This window comes from Dipodomys ordii, unplaced genomic scaffold, assembly GCF_000151885.1.
Source record: "Dipodomys ordii isolate 6190 unplaced genomic scaffold, Dord_2.0 Scaffold5, whole genome shotgun sequence".
Taxonomy (NCBI): domain Eukaryota; kingdom Metazoa; phylum Chordata; class Mammalia; order Rodentia; family Heteromyidae; genus Dipodomys; species Dipodomys ordii.
In genome coordinates this window covers 7,224,603-7,242,604 of record NW_012267221.1, presented here as the reverse complement: position 1 = coordinate 7,242,604, position 18,002 = coordinate 7,224,603, and the positions used below count along the sequence as shown (strand labels likewise).

The 18,002-nt window shown below is 34.4% G+C and overlaps 1 protein-coding gene across 2 annotated transcripts in view; it reads right to left on the bottom strand.

The window, feature by feature from the left end:
* Positions 1–1,964: 1,964 nt before the first annotated feature.
* Positions 1,965–18,002, bottom strand: part of Galnt13 (polypeptide N-acetylgalactosaminyltransferase 13) — a 490,025-nt gene continuing 473,987 nt past the window's right edge. The window contains exons 10-12 of one of the 2 annotated variants that reach the window (XM_013028115.1): positions 16,053–16,187; positions 7,899–8,067; positions 1,966–2,665 (exon numbers count right to left, since the gene is read on the bottom strand). In XM_013028115.1, the coding sequence (XP_012883569.1) occupies positions 7,909–8,067; positions 16,053–16,187 (294 nt within the window). In that variant the 3' untranslated portion in view covers positions 1,966–2,665; positions 7,899–7,908. Of the gene's footprint in view, positions 2,666–7,898; positions 8,068–16,052; positions 16,188–18,002 lie in introns of both variants that reach the window. The other variant, XM_013028124.1, reaches the window with a different exon arrangement.

Genomic DNA, 18,002 nt, shown 5'->3' with positions numbered 1-18,002 from the left:
AAATATCAAGTAAAATATTAAGAAAAGAAATACAGGGCTGGGAAGGTGGCTCAGTGGTAGAGCACTTGCCTTGCATGCTCAAGGCCCTGGGTTCGATTCCTCAGCACCACATAAGCAAAAAGAAAAAAGCTGGAAGTGGCGCTGTGGCTCAAGTGGTAGAGCGCTAGCCTTGAGCTGAAGAGCTGAGGGACAACGCCCAGGCCCAAAGTTCAGGCCCACGACCGGACCCCAAAAAAAATTATAAAACAATATATTGTTAGTGTATGAGCATGAATGAATGTGCATGTAAGGGTGTGTGTGGTGGGGGAGGGAAAGAGGAAAGGTTTAGAAAAACTGAACACTTCATAAGAGCTTTTACAGTGAAATGAGGCACAGGAAAATGTAATCTGTTTCAGAGGAGTCTTCTTCCTCAATCCCACCTCAACCCAAATTTCTCTTGGCTGCTAAGTAGATTTTGATCACAAGTAGAAAATATAGGTAGAACAACTTTATGAGAATTTAAAATGCTATTAAATTATAATATATAAGCCAAGCACTGGTGGCTCATGCCTGTAATCCTAGCTACTCAGGAGACTGAGATCTGAGGGTTGCAGTTTAAAGCTGGCCCAGGAAAGTCTATGAGACACTTATCTCCAATAAACCACCAGAAAACCAGAAGTGGTGTTGTGGCTCAAGTGGTAGAGCGCTCGCCTTGAGCTGAAGAGCTAAGGGACAGCACCCAGGCCCAGAGTTCAAGCCCCATGACCAAAAAAAATTATAAAACATATTACTCAAAATGTCATTGATATATTTTTCTTTCTTTTCATGTCTTATGCTTATGTAATTGGAATACAAAAGTATTTTGTGCATGATCTTAACCTAATTATGACTGAGTCTCTTGGACCCTAATTTATGGAAAATGATAAATAGCAGTTTAATTAGAAATGTACTGCAAGTTTACTCTCCAGGTGATGAAATTGTTAAGTAATACAACATAGTAATGACATTCTAATAGCAATGTATTATTTTTAATATAAAATTTGAACAGCAATAGCAAAAAAACCAAAACCTCTAAATGTATAAGAGGTAAAAATTAAATCTAAAACTTTACCCTCTCTTACAATTCTGTACAATGTAAGTGGTAAGCTACAGCCTTTTGCAGGCATGGGGATATATCTGGTCTAGGAGCCTTGTAAGGCTAGTAAAATCATTTGATCTACCCCTGCCAAGGACTGTATGTGGGTACTTAAACTTCATCACATCTAGGAGCTTTTTATCAAAGTGAAATTCAATAAATCTAAGACTGTAAATGATGTCATAAATATCCAAATGACCCTTGCAGGAGAAATATTATCTACCCCTGCCAGTAAACACAAAAGATATAATTTAGAGGCAAGAGACCACTTAAGGATTGGGGTTTCTGACATCAACTCTGGGAGCAGACTTGTTGATCTTCAGTCTGCGAGGAATGACCACAACTGAGCTGAAATATCTTACAGCAATTGTGGCAGTTTACCTTCATCTACTCCTGATTATCTGACTCATTGCATTTCTTTTCCTTCTTTTTCTTTCTTTGGCTTTTCTTTCATTTTGTTTCCAGTTATTCTCTCTCTCTCTTTCTTTCTGTCTCTCTCTGTGTGTCTCGCTCTCTCTCATTCACTCACTCTCTCTCGCTCTCTCTCACTCTCATTTTCTATTGTCCTTTCTTTCTTTCCTTCATTCTTTCATTTTTATTTTGTGCCAGTTGTGGGGCTTGAACTCAGGGCTTTAACTCTGTCTATTAGCTTCTGTACTCAAGGCTAGTGCTCTACTACTCAAATCACATCTCCATTTCCAACTTTCTGCCTGTTTATTAGAAACAAATGTGTCATAGACTTTTCTGGCCAAGTTGGCTTCAAACACTGATCCTCAAATTTTAGCATTCTTGTGGAGCTAGGATTACAGGTATGTACCACAATGTGGAATTGGTTGTTAGTAATATAAAGACATGAATTGAATAAGCAATTTAATTGTTTTTCTTGGTACAAAATATGGAGCCTAATATTTAAATGATGAAATCAATGCCAATAAATAATTTATTCTATAGTCATATTATTGACATAAAAATTCAACATTTGTTTCCATGAAACTCCTGTAGAAACAGTGAATTTATAAAGTAACTGATAATATTTTATAATGAAGTTATTTAATAAGGCATTACATTCTCTTTTTAATCTCTATGACAACAAAAAATAAAATAATTCCCCAAGAACCCTGTGATGTGAGGACAATAAAGATTATTTTAAAGCAAACACAATTTGTTTTTCAAATTGTTCCAATGTTTAATAACATCTGCTATTATTTATATTTTATGTGCTTCTTCAATCAGATACAAATTTTAGTAGGGAAATAATCAAACATTCCTAGAAATGAATTGTAAACAACTGTGTTTTAGAGTACTAAAAGGATTTTTTTAATGTTCAATTCAGCAAAGTTAATACCTTCCTCTAACTAAAACAATGAAGAAACAAAATGTAGACACCTCCATGGCTGGGGGGAAGGATCTTCAAGCCCCCAAAGTCATGTTTCTCAGCAGCCACTGTTGGGATCTGCTTCCGCTGCAGTCCTGCATGGTGGGCACCATTTTGTCTTCTTCAGAAGGTTCGTCAAGACACTGGTTACTGTTAACATGTCTCAAGGTGAGTCTCTGTGAACGATATTCAATAATCAGTGTAACCTATTTCATCTTTGCTACCACAGAAGATTAAACCTGTTCTTTAAAACATTCAAAATAATATTGTAACAATTTATACTGTGAAATGATTATAAAAAGAACTGCATACAAGTGTCTCTGAACTAGTTATAGAATCATTATTGTCTAATACACCTTAATAAGAAGATAGTTTAAGAAACTGGCCTACACTTATTATGGGTTGCCAATAATTCAGACATCTTTGTAAAAGAGCCATTTGTGAGCTTTTTGTCCTCTTGAGGGCTAAACATTTTAGCAAGTTTTGCAAAAGCTTGGTTTTCATAGGCATGTGTTATTTAGTAACTATTTGATTCACATGTAAATAGATGTCACAACTACAATCCAGATGAACAAAACTGCTAGAGATATTCCCATTTCAAAATGCTAAACACATGGTAATATCTGAAATATCAATTATAAAAAATGATTATTATAACAACAGGTAATGTGTTCTGTTAAAGTATACTCACCATATCATTTTTAAGTACCCTAACACATATTAATATCAAACAAATAAGCATGTCTTGATCATATTTTTTCACAATTTTAATGATTATGTCAATCACTATACAGTATTTCTCTAAATTTACCATATATATTGGAAATCACATTGTGAACTTCCCGGATAAACATTTAAATTGTGTGTGTATGTATGTGTGTGTGTGTGTGTGTGTGTATGAGTGTGCAAGTGTGGTATTTGAACTCAGAGCCTTGCACTGGCTAATCAAGCCTTCTACTACTTCAATTACTCTCCCAGCCACCACTATGATTTCTATAATTGTATATAAATCTTCTCAGATTCATTCCCAGAAGATATTACAAGAAAAACTCTCCAATCATCAATGCTTGGATGTGTGTGAAGTGACTTTCAGGCATATTCTGAAAATAGCACCCAGGACACTCCAGTGAAAATTACGAGTTAAGAGTAGATAAAGGATTTTTTTGAATTATTTTTTGACTCAACATTGAATTGGCTTGAAAATGAATATGCAAGGCATGTAATACAAATATCAGAGAAAGACCAGCCAGACAATTGTAATCTGTCGAGATTAAGCCTAAAACATCCTGAACAGAAGTACTTTGAGACAGATGGAACAGAGGATAGCCTTTGAGGAAGATACGTATGGACAACAAACAGGAAATTAAAAGAGCTATGCTGTTTAGAAGGCGATTTCCACACTGAGCCCTTCTGAGTTGGCTCTTAAATACTCAACCCATTTGTAGTAAACAATAAAAAAGAATATAATAGAATATAATTTCTAATGATAGGCAAGAGTTTGGCTGGTTTATTCTTACAAAGCTACAAAACTCAACTATCCATTAGTTAAAAATAAAGCCACAGACGAAACGAAAAATTTTCCATACTTGTTATAAATTTGAGTACACACACACACACACACATACACACACACCTTCTTTTTACAAACCTAAATCACTTACCATTGAGTGCTTCTATGAAGTCCTTTGTTTAAAAAAATGTGATTTTTCATACACATATCTATTATGTTAGTGCTCATTGACTATCCCAGAGAGTATTGCCATTACTTTGTTTTAATCAGGTTTGTCACACTAATTACATACTTTGATCAAGTATCAGTACCTTAGGTCATAACAGAACACACACTAAAAATATTTTCCATTAGTATTTGTGAGAACTGTAGTGCCCTGTGGGGACTGAGATTGGCTGCAAAACATTTGAGTGGTATACTTAGAATATGAATGATGCTGGGGAAATCCCTGGTTGTATGGAGCATGTTTAACCTTCTACAGTAATATTGTCAAAAGACAGGAATGTAGTCAGGCATTGGTGGCCCATGCCTGTATTCCTAGCTATTCAGGAGTCTGAAACCTGAGGATTGTGGTTTGAAGCCAGCATGGGTAAGAAAGTTTGTGAGACTCTTTTCTCCAATTAACCACCTAAAAACCAAAAGTGGAATTGTGGCTCAACGTGGTAGAGCTCTAGCCTGAGTAAAAAAACTGCATTGTATATACCATAGAATTGAGAAATATGAGGGAAGGGTTGGGCCAAAAGGGGGTGAAAATGTTGAAGTGCTTTGTTAAATGGCAAAAAATATTCAATATATAACTATAGATTAGTAAGGAAAATGGTGGATTGGAAGATATTGGTGTGAATGTAGGAAGAAGTGACCTTGATCAAGATGCACTGTATTCATAAACTGCTATGGTGAATGGCAACTCCTTTGTACAACTAATTAAAGAAAATGAAAATACTAAAAGAAATTTAAAAAAAAGTTTCCAGGCCTTGAGATCAAGCTCATACCCACCATCAACAACAGGGTAATCTGAGTCTATAAAAGCAGTGGGTGGAAGATGTATCTCTGATTTAACTATCTCTGTATGTTAAATTCATTACTCACACTGTGAATGACATATAGGATTATTCCTATATTGTTCCTATATTGAGAAATGCCCATGCATTTCTCTAGTGTCTGTTGGTCAGTTTTACCTTGAATAAGTTGTCAATGATGCAAATAATAACAATGGATTAAATAGTGGTTAGTGTTTTTTTGTGTGTGTGTGTCTGCATATGTATGTGCAGGCTCTGGGGCTTGAACGCAGTGCCTAAGCACTTTCTCTGAGTTCTTTTGCTCAAGACTAGTGCTTGGGTACTTGAGCCACACCTTCACTTGCAGCTTTTTGGGGTTAATTGGAGATTAGAGTTTCACACACTTACCTGCCTGGATTGGTTTTGAACCTCAATCCTCAGATTTCAGCCTCCTGGGTATGTAAGATTGCAGGTGTGAGCCACCAGTGTCTGGCCAGTATTGTTCTTTCTAAAAAAAACTGATCAGTTTTTTTCTTGGAAAAATGTATTCATAGGCTGCAAAGTTAATTTAAAAAAATCAACACTCTGTACTCTAATGGAATACAGAAAAAAACAGACATTTCAGGTTCAAGTGGACCTTAGTTTTGATTTCTCTACCCTCAACCTACTATCTCTGAATACTTGGATAAACCACCAAATCTTCCTAGTTATCAGTTTGTCTGAAAAAGACAACAACAACTGAGATATATTTAGCAAATACTTCTTAATACCTTTCTACTTTAGATTACATAAATTGATCTTCAGTCAATTAAACTCTGAGACCTTGGCAATGAAACAAAGGTTATAACTGCCAACTATGATGCTAGGAAATATGACATGGTAAAATGTTCTCTGAGTGAAAAGTTGTATATTGCCTCAATACTTCATAGGAATCCAAAGTGTGGTACACTTTCTAAGTGTAAGAGAGTGTGGTACACTCTTGAACTTTTGCATGTCCTGTAAGGGTTTTTACCAGAGATATTATATCAGTGGTGAGGATGAGGTCGTTAAGCTAGGATAGTTTATATACCTGGGTGTTGTACATCTCATAACCTTGGGCCAGGGTGTCACCTGGTACAGGCTGGCTTCCCAAGGGGAAGAGAAGCAAACTGTTGTTTCTGCCCTAGAACTCTGTTATAGCTTTCTGAGATTAAATGTTTACTTAAACCCCCTGTTGATCCAAACCCCCGCCCCACCCCCAACTTCTCATGTGTCCAGTCTGGTAATAGGCAACATAAAAGGCACTTCTTCAAAGAACAATAAAATTCAGTGATAATTAGGACATGTTCTTATCTGCCCTGTTTATAAGAATTCCATACCAGTTGGTTCACTTGAATGGAATAATACTTCATTCATTTACCAAGGAGACAATCACAAATCATACAAGTGAGAAAAGGTACCACTGCAAAATAGGTTTTATTACTATAATTATGTCATCTAAACGACCAAATAAATTCTCAAATACAATTTTCTCCATAAAGGTACTGAAATTTACATTGTATATTTAGTCATTAATAATGCATTTGCTTAGTGTTGCAGAATACTCTATGTTTGCACATACCAAAGCATCTCTATAAAAGTTAACGAAAATAAATAATCTTAGTGTTGCAAAAACAATCCATTTTTAGCTCTGTTAGCTTTTGCTAAATATAATTTAATTGTGATTTTTAAGGTGTTATACAGAGGGGTTATTGTTTGACAAGCCAAGTAATCACTATATTTCTTTTTAGACAATGTCACTCCTTCCTTCACTTTTCCCCAGTTTATCCCTTCTATTTTTGCCATCTGTTAGCTTTTTTTCTTAATTTCTTTCCAGCTTTGAGGAAGAATCCCACTGCTACATAGACATGGCTGGCTTTAACTAGAACTAAAATTTCACAATTCAGTCCATTAGTTATATTTACATACATATATATTTGAAATAAAAATTTTCTATTGATCCATTCATCTATGGAGGGACATCTGGGTTGGTTCCATATCTTAGGTATGGTAAATAATGCTGCAATAAACATAGTTGTGCTGGTAGCTTTAGTATGGGCTTGTTTGTGATCATTTGGGTAAATGCCCAAAAGTGGAATTGCTGAGTTATAGGGAACTCTATGTAGAGTCTTTTGATAAACCTCCATACTGCTTTCCAAAGTGGTTGAACAGGTTTACACTTCCACCAACAATGCAGCAGGGTTCCCTTCTGGAAAATGTGGTACATTTATACAATGGAATTCTATGCCTTCATCAGAAAGTATGTTAGGAAATGGAAAGACTTGGAAAAAATTATATTAAGTGAAGTAAGCCAGCCCCAAACAAACATAGATCCCATGGTTTCCCTTATTTGTAATAACTATTATATGTCCGAGACAAGCAGAAATGGTCAGACAAGTTGATGTTAGGTGAAATGAACCCCAAGATAAGGACTCAAATGGTTTTTCTTTCTTGTCATTGTTTCTAACATATTTGTAAGATGATTTTTGTGTTGCTTTGTATGTCCCTCCCCCATGGTATAACCCCTGTTTTCACTGTATTTGATGTTGGTATAATTTGTGGAGGGGAAGGGAAAAACAAATTGTTCAAATAGGGATACAGGTGGACCCACTGCAACAATGATATGTACAAGACATTATGTCGAAAAACAAACTTCACAACTTTGGCCCAGAGGGTGTGGGGTGGGAGGAGAGGAGATGGGCAGGGATGGTAAAGGGAAACAAAGGAGGAGGCAACAATGCTTGATAAGAAATGTACTCATTACCTTGCTCATGTAATTGTATCCCCTCTGTACAATATTTTCACAATAAAAAAGAAAAAAATTGCTATTGATAAATCCTATTTAATATACCTGCACATTAAAATATAGTCTGCAACACAAACTTCTAAAATATCACTTGAGCAAGTAATTGGTAAGATTTCCAAAAATATTTCTAAAAATTTCTATCCTTGTGTAGTTTCTTAGTAGCCATTTTTGTAAAATGCTATCATTACATGTTTCCACAATGGCATGCTGGGGGCCATCTGCTGCTTGGCTTACTGAGAGACAGGACTGGGTGACTCTATGAAGAAGAGCATGAGTCTGTTTGACAAAGAAAATAATGAATGATGACAAAACCAAGCAGAAAGGTAGTAATAAATCAATCATCTTGGGCAACGTATAATTTCTACTGGATAAGGCTGAAAGACACATGTCACAATAATTGCATCCACGAAGCAGTGAACACCCTCCTCTTAGAAGATTTAATATCAACTCTACTCATCAGATACACATGGAGATAGGACTGAGAGTAATGAGCTTAAACCCAAATGGTGAAAAACTGGGGGTAAAAGTTGTTATGAACAGAAAAAGATTATGTTTTCAAAATTTTAGTAGTGAAACGTTTTTTCATTCCAAATGGGTTGTGCATGGGTAATGAAAATAGTCAGTTATTCCAGAGATTTTTCTAATTATACTTGGCTTCCTCAGTGGACACTAGGTAAGAATCTGAGGGATATTTTAGTTTCAAAGGCTTTAGTTTGCACAGTGTGGCATTCAAACTAACCTTACTAAAGTTCTGATGGGGCTAATGTAGTAGTTCTAAGGATTCATGAAAGCTGTTCATTCATTAGCTGCGAACTAAGTTAGTGAAGAGGGGGGACAGAAACTAATCAGCTTTGGTTTGGTGCCTAATTTGATCAAATTTTCTCCAAACTTAATTAATTACATTAATTAACTAGACTGTTTCTTGCCTTGCATCCACTTCCTCTGCAACAGCCTAAGCTCAAGAAAGATCCTGGACTACAGCTTCCGACATGATGACAGGTGCCAGCCCATGGAAGACATTAAATACGTTTGTTGAGTGAAATACTTAATGAAAGATGAGCGCAGAAAATAAAATTCTGTTGGAAGAAATCACATCTCTTGGGCAGCAATGTTTACAATCATTGGATGTATCTTTTCAAGGATTTATCTTCTACAATAAAATTTTATATACATTATTTACAAAGAAAAGAAAAACATAAGAATATATTATATATTATTGGGAACTGATACTTTTAATGATATCATATGACTGTTAAGCAGACTAAAAATGAAATATATTATGCACATTGTGGGAGCTATCAGCTTCTTAGTGATTTTCTCTTGTTGTAATAAATATTTTTCTCATAAATTCCATGTTAATATAAAAGATCTACTGTTAGAAGTTACAAACTTTCATGAGCTATTGAAAAATAATTTTTCTGGTATAAAACAAACAAAATGACTTTTTAGTTGTTTAGAAAACCAAGTGACTACAGAAAGTGACTGAAGGGCAGCAAGATAAAAATTTCATCAGAAAACATAATTATAATAATTTCCTAGAAACATCCATCACATAAATGACCACAAAGAATGTCAAAGAACTTTTAGTCCAGGTACTTAAAAAGATCCATTAATCAGGAAAAATTTAGAAAAATCCACCACATTACTATAATATTTACTTTCCATTTTTTAAGAAAATCCATAAAGTTTGAGTTATTTTGCTTGAAAAGTATGATTTATTTTTCTGACTGTTTTGAAGAAATAACAATAACCAATAATTGTTTTACAATAATTTTATGTATGACTGCTTATTTAATTGAGGCCTTAAAATGAAGCATTCTTGTTCCATTTATAATGTGGATATCTTTCTTATCATTAAAATAATGTGAAAATGCCATTAAGAGAATCATTTCTATAAAATGGATTTGCCAAATTTATTTAAATTTTCTATTTGAGATGAATGTCTTTCTGATTGATAACTTTTGCAAATAATGCGCCAGCAAACATCTTTTGAACATCTGTCTAGATCTGTAATTAGTTCTTTAAAACTTACTCTTAGGAATGAAATTACAAAGTCAAAGTATTGGACATTTTAAAGTAAGTTAGCAGAGCTGTTTATGAAACTATCTGTGATAATAATTTATCAGCAACTGCTGTGCCCTGTATTTCATCCACACTGTGCCATCAGTGTTAGTATCTCATCAGTATGATATGATGCTTGTTAAAAACCATTTTGCTTTATGGACAGGATGAAAGAGAAATTAATAAAATAACTTTTAGGAAATAATTTCATGTATGTGTTTGCGATGCTTACTTCACTTAACAATGGAACACTTTCTATGGTGTTCAGTCAAAATTATGCATGCTCCTAAACTGGGTATTTGGTTTACCCTTTCAAATTCTCTCTATTAAGTTTATCAGTCTTTGGTCACATTTGTTGCAAATACCTCATTAAGAGGCTACGTGTTGAAGGCAATATGACATCCAACTGATATGCACTTGACAGCCAGATATCTTCTCCTCTAGTGGTATTCAAAATATTGAATACAAAATAGAGTAATATGTACCCTCAGTAATGATTGATTTTTATTTCTAATGGAGATTTACTTAATCATAATCCATTGAATTATTGTTTGCTGAGACATAATGTGTCTATCCCTTAAAAACAGACATATTTTGTTTTTATCCTTTCAAAGATACAGTTTCTACTTAAAGCCAGTGAGAATCAGGCTATGGAAATAATTCCACTGCTAAAAATAATTATAATGTTATAAATTTGGTCATATCTTTGTATTAAAATAAGTAAGTAAAATTTTTGATTTTTTATGAACAGCTAGTATTGACTGTATAGTTGATTTAAGAAACAATCACATAAATCTCAGTTGGTATACTAAAACTTTCAAATTAACCAGTAAAAAGAATTAACTTATGATGAATATTAGAGTAAACTTAGACTATTACATATAATTTCAGAACATAAATAATAAAATTTTCCTGTTGACTAAATGCAGATTGACAATAGTTAAAATTAATCTAATAAAGTTATTGAAAGTATTAATTATGATCACTTGATAATACAAACTATACAGTCAACAGACCAAGATATAGGTATTCTAAAAGTAAAGTGCAAATGCTCAGTAAAGAGGAAGTACACAGTCTAAACTACTGAAATTTCTATTAACTATCAAAAGATATGGGTCATTAGGAATATGGGAAGTTTAGTTTGTCTAACATACACTATTTTCAAAAGGTAAATTCCACTAGGGCTTTATTTGGAATTCTACATTGGGACATAGCTAGGCTGCATTTGTATGTCACTTACCTTGAAGTTATATTCCCATTTACCTGCTTTCTGATAATGTAAATAAAAGAGATGGGTTAAGGAAAGACTAAATAGATGTTTCTGTAATTTCATTAAATATCAATCTAACATACTTTACCTGCTGGAAAGAGATTTCCCTGTACTGTGGCTCTAAGGAACATTTCATACAGATGGATATAGAATTCATAACAAGTATTTTCTCAGTCACATGCAAAACAAGACATTTTTAGCATCATATTTTGCTTCCCTTTTTTCTTTGTTGCATAGTGTTTGCTGAGCATAAGTGTTCTAACCTAAAATTAAATTCTTACATTGTATGTAACTACCTGGGTGTTCAAAAAGAAATGTAATTAAGTGCACATATTGCAGAAAAATGTAAATTTCAAATAGATTGGAACATAATTGTGAAATTCAAACAGTATATAAGAAACATGAATAAAATGGAATAGACCAGTAACCGATTTGCATGGAAATAATGTTTAACATTTAACTGAAAGATGAATTCAGATTTTTCTTTTGTGTTTAAGTTGTGTCAATATAAGTGTAAAATATTAATTAGCCCATCATGATAGAGTAGTCATATGACTCTCTGTTTACTGAGATAAAACTATTTTCCTATGATTTAGGAAAGGAGAAATCCAGCAAATAATTGCTGGTATTTAATTATTTATTTGTGATATTGCACATTTAGTTTATTAGATCATCTGCATTGATGACAAGTAATTATACATATAGTGTTTCAATTACTTTGTGAAGCAATGTATGCTAATAGAAAAATGTCAGGTTGATTGACAGAAGCTGGGCTGGACAAACTCAGACAATATCGACAAACTCTGCTCCAGTTTCCTACTATGAAAAATCGTGAAACTATGTCTCTCTTCTATAAGGCCATTATAAGGAAGGTGTCAAAAAGAAGTTCCATTTTAACCCTTAATTCATTTTATTTCCTTCTCTTCTCTCCTTGTTCACCTGAGAAGTATACAGAACCAAAGTAGTTGGGAAGATTCCATACTTTGAGGCTTTGTAACATTGCTTCCATTTTTCTGTGGATATTCTAACCGTTCTGCTCCTTTTTTATGTCTTTTCTTACTAAGGCTGAAAGAACTGTGGGAGATAAGTTGCTGGAATACTTCTGCTATTCACACTAGGAGATTCACAATTGCACTGATAACTAGCTTTCTTTGAAAGTTTTATTAGGATCTAAATCCTAGCTCTGCTGCTGGCAGGGTAATCTTTGTGCTTTAGCTTTTGCTTGATAAAGGCTGAACTGAGAGAACTTAAGATACATTTTACCTCTATAATTCTTTGAACTCCTCCAATTTTTATTTGTCCTGAAAACTGTACCACCTCACAGGTTTCCCAAAGAATAATTTCACCCATGCTAGAAGATGATAAAAACTGAATAAATATAGTAATAAGGAGCATTTGTCTACGATCCCGAGTCATAAAATAAGAATAGAGCTACCAAGCGGTGCCTTGGTTTTCAGGTCTCAGCACCTCTCATCCTTTGCTCCCATTCCAAGCCTTGCATGTTTCCAAAGTGTATTTATGTCTTCCCTAACTTTGCAACATTTTCCAGCAATGCACAACAGAAAATGGAAAACACTGCGAGCTGATCACAATCTAAAACAAATTTTAGTGACTGTATAAATAACTCATGGGATTTTGTTAAAGCAGAGACTTGGATCTAGTATGTTAAGCATAGTGTCTCGGATTCAACATTTATAACTATTTCCCAGGAAATGCTGCTAATCCTAGAATGTTTTATTCTTGGACAGAAAAAGGAAATAATTAAAAGGTAAAATTATCTATTTTAATTTCTTCTCTTTCTTTCTTACCTTTCATTTTTTCTTTCTTTCCTTTCTTTCTTTTCTTTCTTTCTTTCTTTCTTTCTTTCTTTCTTTCTTTCTTTCTTTCTTTCTTTCTTTCTTTCTTTCTTTCTTTCCTTGTTTCTTTATCAATATTAAGGCTTGAACTGAAGGGCATCATTCTCTGCTTTATAGCTCAAGTTGGTACCATACAACTTGAACAATGATCCCATTTCTGGTTTTCTGCAGGTTTTCTGAAGATAAGCATCTTGAAGATTTATCTAGGTTGGGTGGCTCCATACTAAGATTCTCAGATCTCAGCCTCCTGAGTAGCTAGGATTATAGAAGTTAGCCACCAGGCCCAGACTAATTATTTCCCTTTTAATGACTTCAAAAATGCAATCAAAGTTGATTGGGCCATTGAACACATTCCTAATCCCAGTTACTTGGGAGATAGAAGTAAAAAGATCATGGTTCAACACCACTGTGTCAAAAAATTATCTTCAAGGACAGACTGAGTGTGGTGTGACAAGTGTGAGTGGTGACATGAGAGATATACCTCCTAAGATGCTGGAAGATGGGAGAGATAAAGAACAATGGAGGAGGTAATACTGATCAAAATGCTTTGCATTTATAAATTGACCTGTAAAATTGAAACCTCTTTGTAAAAATGCTTAAAGGTAATAACATTAAAGCTGGTACCGGAATAAAAACCAATGATTAAATTCAGAAATGTGGTGTACATTCCCTTATTTGTTCCATCCTCATATCTTTATATTATGAATTATACATTGAATTTAGTTATCACATCATAAGATCAGTTGAACATCTCATTTTGAACATACATGTTTATATAAGAGTGAATTAAATCATGAAATGTAATTATTAACTTGTGGGAGATAAATGTCAGATTACTTACTTAAAATAAAATCTGTCAATATTTATATCATAAAGCTTTCTTGTGTGTACTCCAAAGCGATACTGAAGTGCTCTGAAGTACTGCAGCACACAACCACTGATCATGTGAGAGGACTGATGTCCCAAACCATTACTTTATCTTAGATGAAGCTACATTTTATCCCTCTTGCTTAGTATTCAATAACCAGATAATATAAACAATAATATGCAGTTAATTTCCAACCAGTTATTTTAGAAGTGAAGGACTCTGAGTTATGACTAGGACCCATCAAAAGTTACATAGGTCCTGGATGCCAGAGGCTAGATACTCAGGAGGCTAAAATCTGATGATCCTAGTTTGGAGCCAACCTGGGCAATTAGAGACTCTCATCTCCAATTAATGACCAAAAAGCTGGAAGTGCAGTTGTGATTCAAGTGGTAGAGTGCTACCTGAAGGAAGCTCAAAGATAGTACCCAGATCCTGAATTCAAGCCACAGGACTCACACTCACATTCACACACACACACACACACACACACACACACAGAGTTACATAGAAGTTTAAAGATTAACAGTGCTACTGTGGCAATTAACAATTCCTTGTCTTATACAGAAGTAAAATCTTAGCAACAATAAAAAGTAAACCTCTTCCTGAAAAAGACAGTCTCATGTTTTTGCATTATCTCAGTGGAGTCTGGTGTTGTTGGACAAAACTCAGTACAATAACAAGTTTTATTTTAAAATAAAATACTAAGGAAAGGGGAGGGCAAAGAGGGTAAATAAGATCAATATGCAGGTGGGGCAATGTCATAATGAAACCCATTGTACTGTACAATAAATTCAAGCAAATACTGTTTGCAGAGCTTGTACTTTGTACACTGGTCTATAAGTTTCCTTACAGGAAAAGGAGGAGAACACTTATTAAGGGTCTAGATTTGCTCTCAGGTAAGACTGAGGAAAGCTCTCCTGTAGATTTAATGTAAGGTATCATGATAATAAATCATAGCTGGAGGAAAAAAAACCACTAGTGGCTAAATGGTTGAAGGCAAAAGAGGGAGTGGATCACATTGGTACACCACAGAATGATTCAGGGTGTTTGTCCTTAATGACATCCCAGAAAGATGTTGTGTCCCAAGAGTCTAGAAATATTGAATATACGTTAGTCACCAAATTAGTCCAACATAATCAGTTTGGAATCCTATCAGAATTAATTTATAAAAGTATTTCTGGTATGCAGTTTAAGAAACTACAAAGTCATGAAATAAAAAAAGAACTCTCAACTGTTTTGAAAATAATTGGTACAAATGTCAGTAATGCCCAAAACTCTGCAGGCTAGTATTTAAAATATTATTCATACAGAACATTTTAGGCTTTCATGGAACACCGCCGCTGTGAGATTGGTTCATGTTTATTGTATCATTTAGCTTGTATCATTTGCTCTTGCAAAAACATAACTTGTATCATTTGCTTTTGCAAACACATTACTGACCATTTAATAATGCTGGAAATTTGGCACAAATGACCAGTCCATTTTGCTAGGCAAAGAGAACTGGAAGACAAGAAGCTGTTTTGGAGGCTGCTACTTTTGTAGAGGAAAATATTTCTTTTTTATTAGCTCCATCTGATGGCTGAACTGATTTTTACACACTGCCTGGCCATACATTCCTACTAGTAATTCTGGTATTTTCTGTGAGGAAAGTATCCTATATAGATGAGGGCTGTTTTGCTGATTACATGTTTAATTGGCTTATGTAATTTTATGAAAAAATACTATGGTAAAAGTAGAGAAGCATTGGAAATAGTCATTTCAATAATGAGTACATCTTGTTAAGCCTGTCAAATTTTTATTTGAGTTCATCAAGTGTAAGTATGAGAGATTTAAAGTGGCATCAAATTAAAACTTTGAAAACACAGACATACTATCAATACTGTTTTCTGTGTACATCTGCCTATGAGCCTTGGTTGGAGAAGCAGTTTGTCCCTTGTGTAATTTATGCTGAGTATATAGATGGAGATGATAATTTCAGCTGTGATTATTCATGTTTTATATGGCTAGGTCAGCTTGGCAATATTGTACTTCTAGTGTATGCCCTGCTAATACGATCAGATATGGCTTTTCATGCTTTAGATACGATACTTTATTGTAGCAAAACCAGCTTTAATTCAATTGTTTTATACATTCATCACCAAAGTTAAGCATTGGATAGCAAATGGTAGCGCTGTACCTCAGCGTCATAGTCCCACAGCTGGTTTCCTCTCATATGGTGGCATTTTAACATGATCACAGGTCCATTGAGCCTGGAGACATCCAAGCACAAGTCATCAGTTCGGATTTCTTTGTCAGCAGTGTATGAAAACACCTGAAAATACATAATTCAGCAAACAAATTAGTATCTCCTTTTCAGCATGTCACAGGGTAGCAGTTCTACCTGGGGAAATTTGTGAAACAAATCCAAGTGACCTCTGCTGTGTGTTCCTGAGAAAGCTGCTTCACCTCTGTTGTCTTTCCCCCCTCAAATGCAAAAATACAGAGAGCACATAACTTTTAGAGGATTTTGATGAAGCTTGTTACTTGCTAGTTTCCTGCAGAAAATTTGGATTATAAATCTTCAATCGTGTTTTTAAACTTATGGAGCAAATAAGTGATGGCTCCTGTTTTGGACATTGTGTGACCAGTTACACCCTTACAGAAATAATGGTAGCTATTTTGGAGCAAATATTTCTTTCAAATATAACTGCATCTTGAAAATAATATTAAATATCCTGGGTAAGTTTTTGAAGATTTTAGAATTACCTTCTTTGGGCATCTTGTTAGTTATAGGCTCTTTCCTATGTAGTTTTCACAAAACTTAATTACAGCAGTTCTCCGGATAGCCAGGGTATGTTAATCAGGATATCCAAGATTATAGACTCATTGTTAGAAAATTCAAATGGTAACTATATTTTATTTCATGTTAAACTTAGTGTGGATACTTTCATATATTACTGACACTTGAAATTATCTTTAACCTTTGTGCTGGAAATATTTGCTAATTGTCTTGTCATATAAGTAGCTTTATCTTGAACAAAGAAATCTGTAAATAACCTTCATTACTTGTTGGCAAAATGTAAAATCAAAATTTATTTGTTTTTGTATATGATAAAGATCTCACTTTTATACTTGACCATTTCTTATTCCTTTTAATAATAAAAATTCACAGCATGGTAGTACAAGTCTGTCTTCGATTTGATCAGGAAATTTAGATTCGATTTCCATTATTTATTTATTTTATCTCCCTTACATTTTATCTGCAGTTTTTAATATCCGGTTGTGAGCCATGGCTCATGGAACTCATTTTGAGTATACTGAAACAGTGTACAGGAAGTACTTGCAGATGACCAGGTATTCAGATAGCATTTGGTTATCAATAGTTACTGTTTTCCAAACCAGGAGCTAATCCCAGGTTTTAGAGCTGAATGTTGATTCCTGCTTTGATAAAATACCCAGTTCCTAAAGAACTGGACAGGAGTTCAGTAGAATGTATGCCTGCCTGCCTGTGTCCACGCTGTGGACCACGGAGCTGAGAAGTTCTTACATCTTATGAGTTTCCTGACTTCATCTTCTACTATCTCCTCTCTAGATTCACTACTCCTAAGTTCCTTAAACTGTGGGGACAACCTCAAATGCTTCCCTGATTTTCTGAGGAAGTAATTGTCCCCTATGGCTGCTATTGCATGTTACAATACACATGAAGATTGTCTCCGGTGGGACATGTAGCTCCCAGCACCAGCCTTCCCATTCTCTGGTGTTATCGGTAAAACCTTTATGTCTGGCTATAATGCAAACTTGCTTACCAATGAAGGACTATAACTTAGATTAAATTATTACACATTGATGACCATATGAATTGATTTTCTCATTAGCAAACTCTCAATTCTTTGCTTTTTTTTACCAAAAAAAGGAAACTATTCATATGCCATACAAGTTTCTATACTCTACTACAGTTATTAACTATAAGATCCAAGGTAGAACCAATACTCTTAAAAAACATTGAATCACACAAATCTCAGATTTACAATATGTTTTCAGTTTCTCCACTTAAAAATAACAGTTAATGACAATTGATTCAAAGTCCCTGTTGTGAGGTTAACTAAGGTGAGTAGAAGCAGTGGAAAATGATTACTGTGCCCTTCCT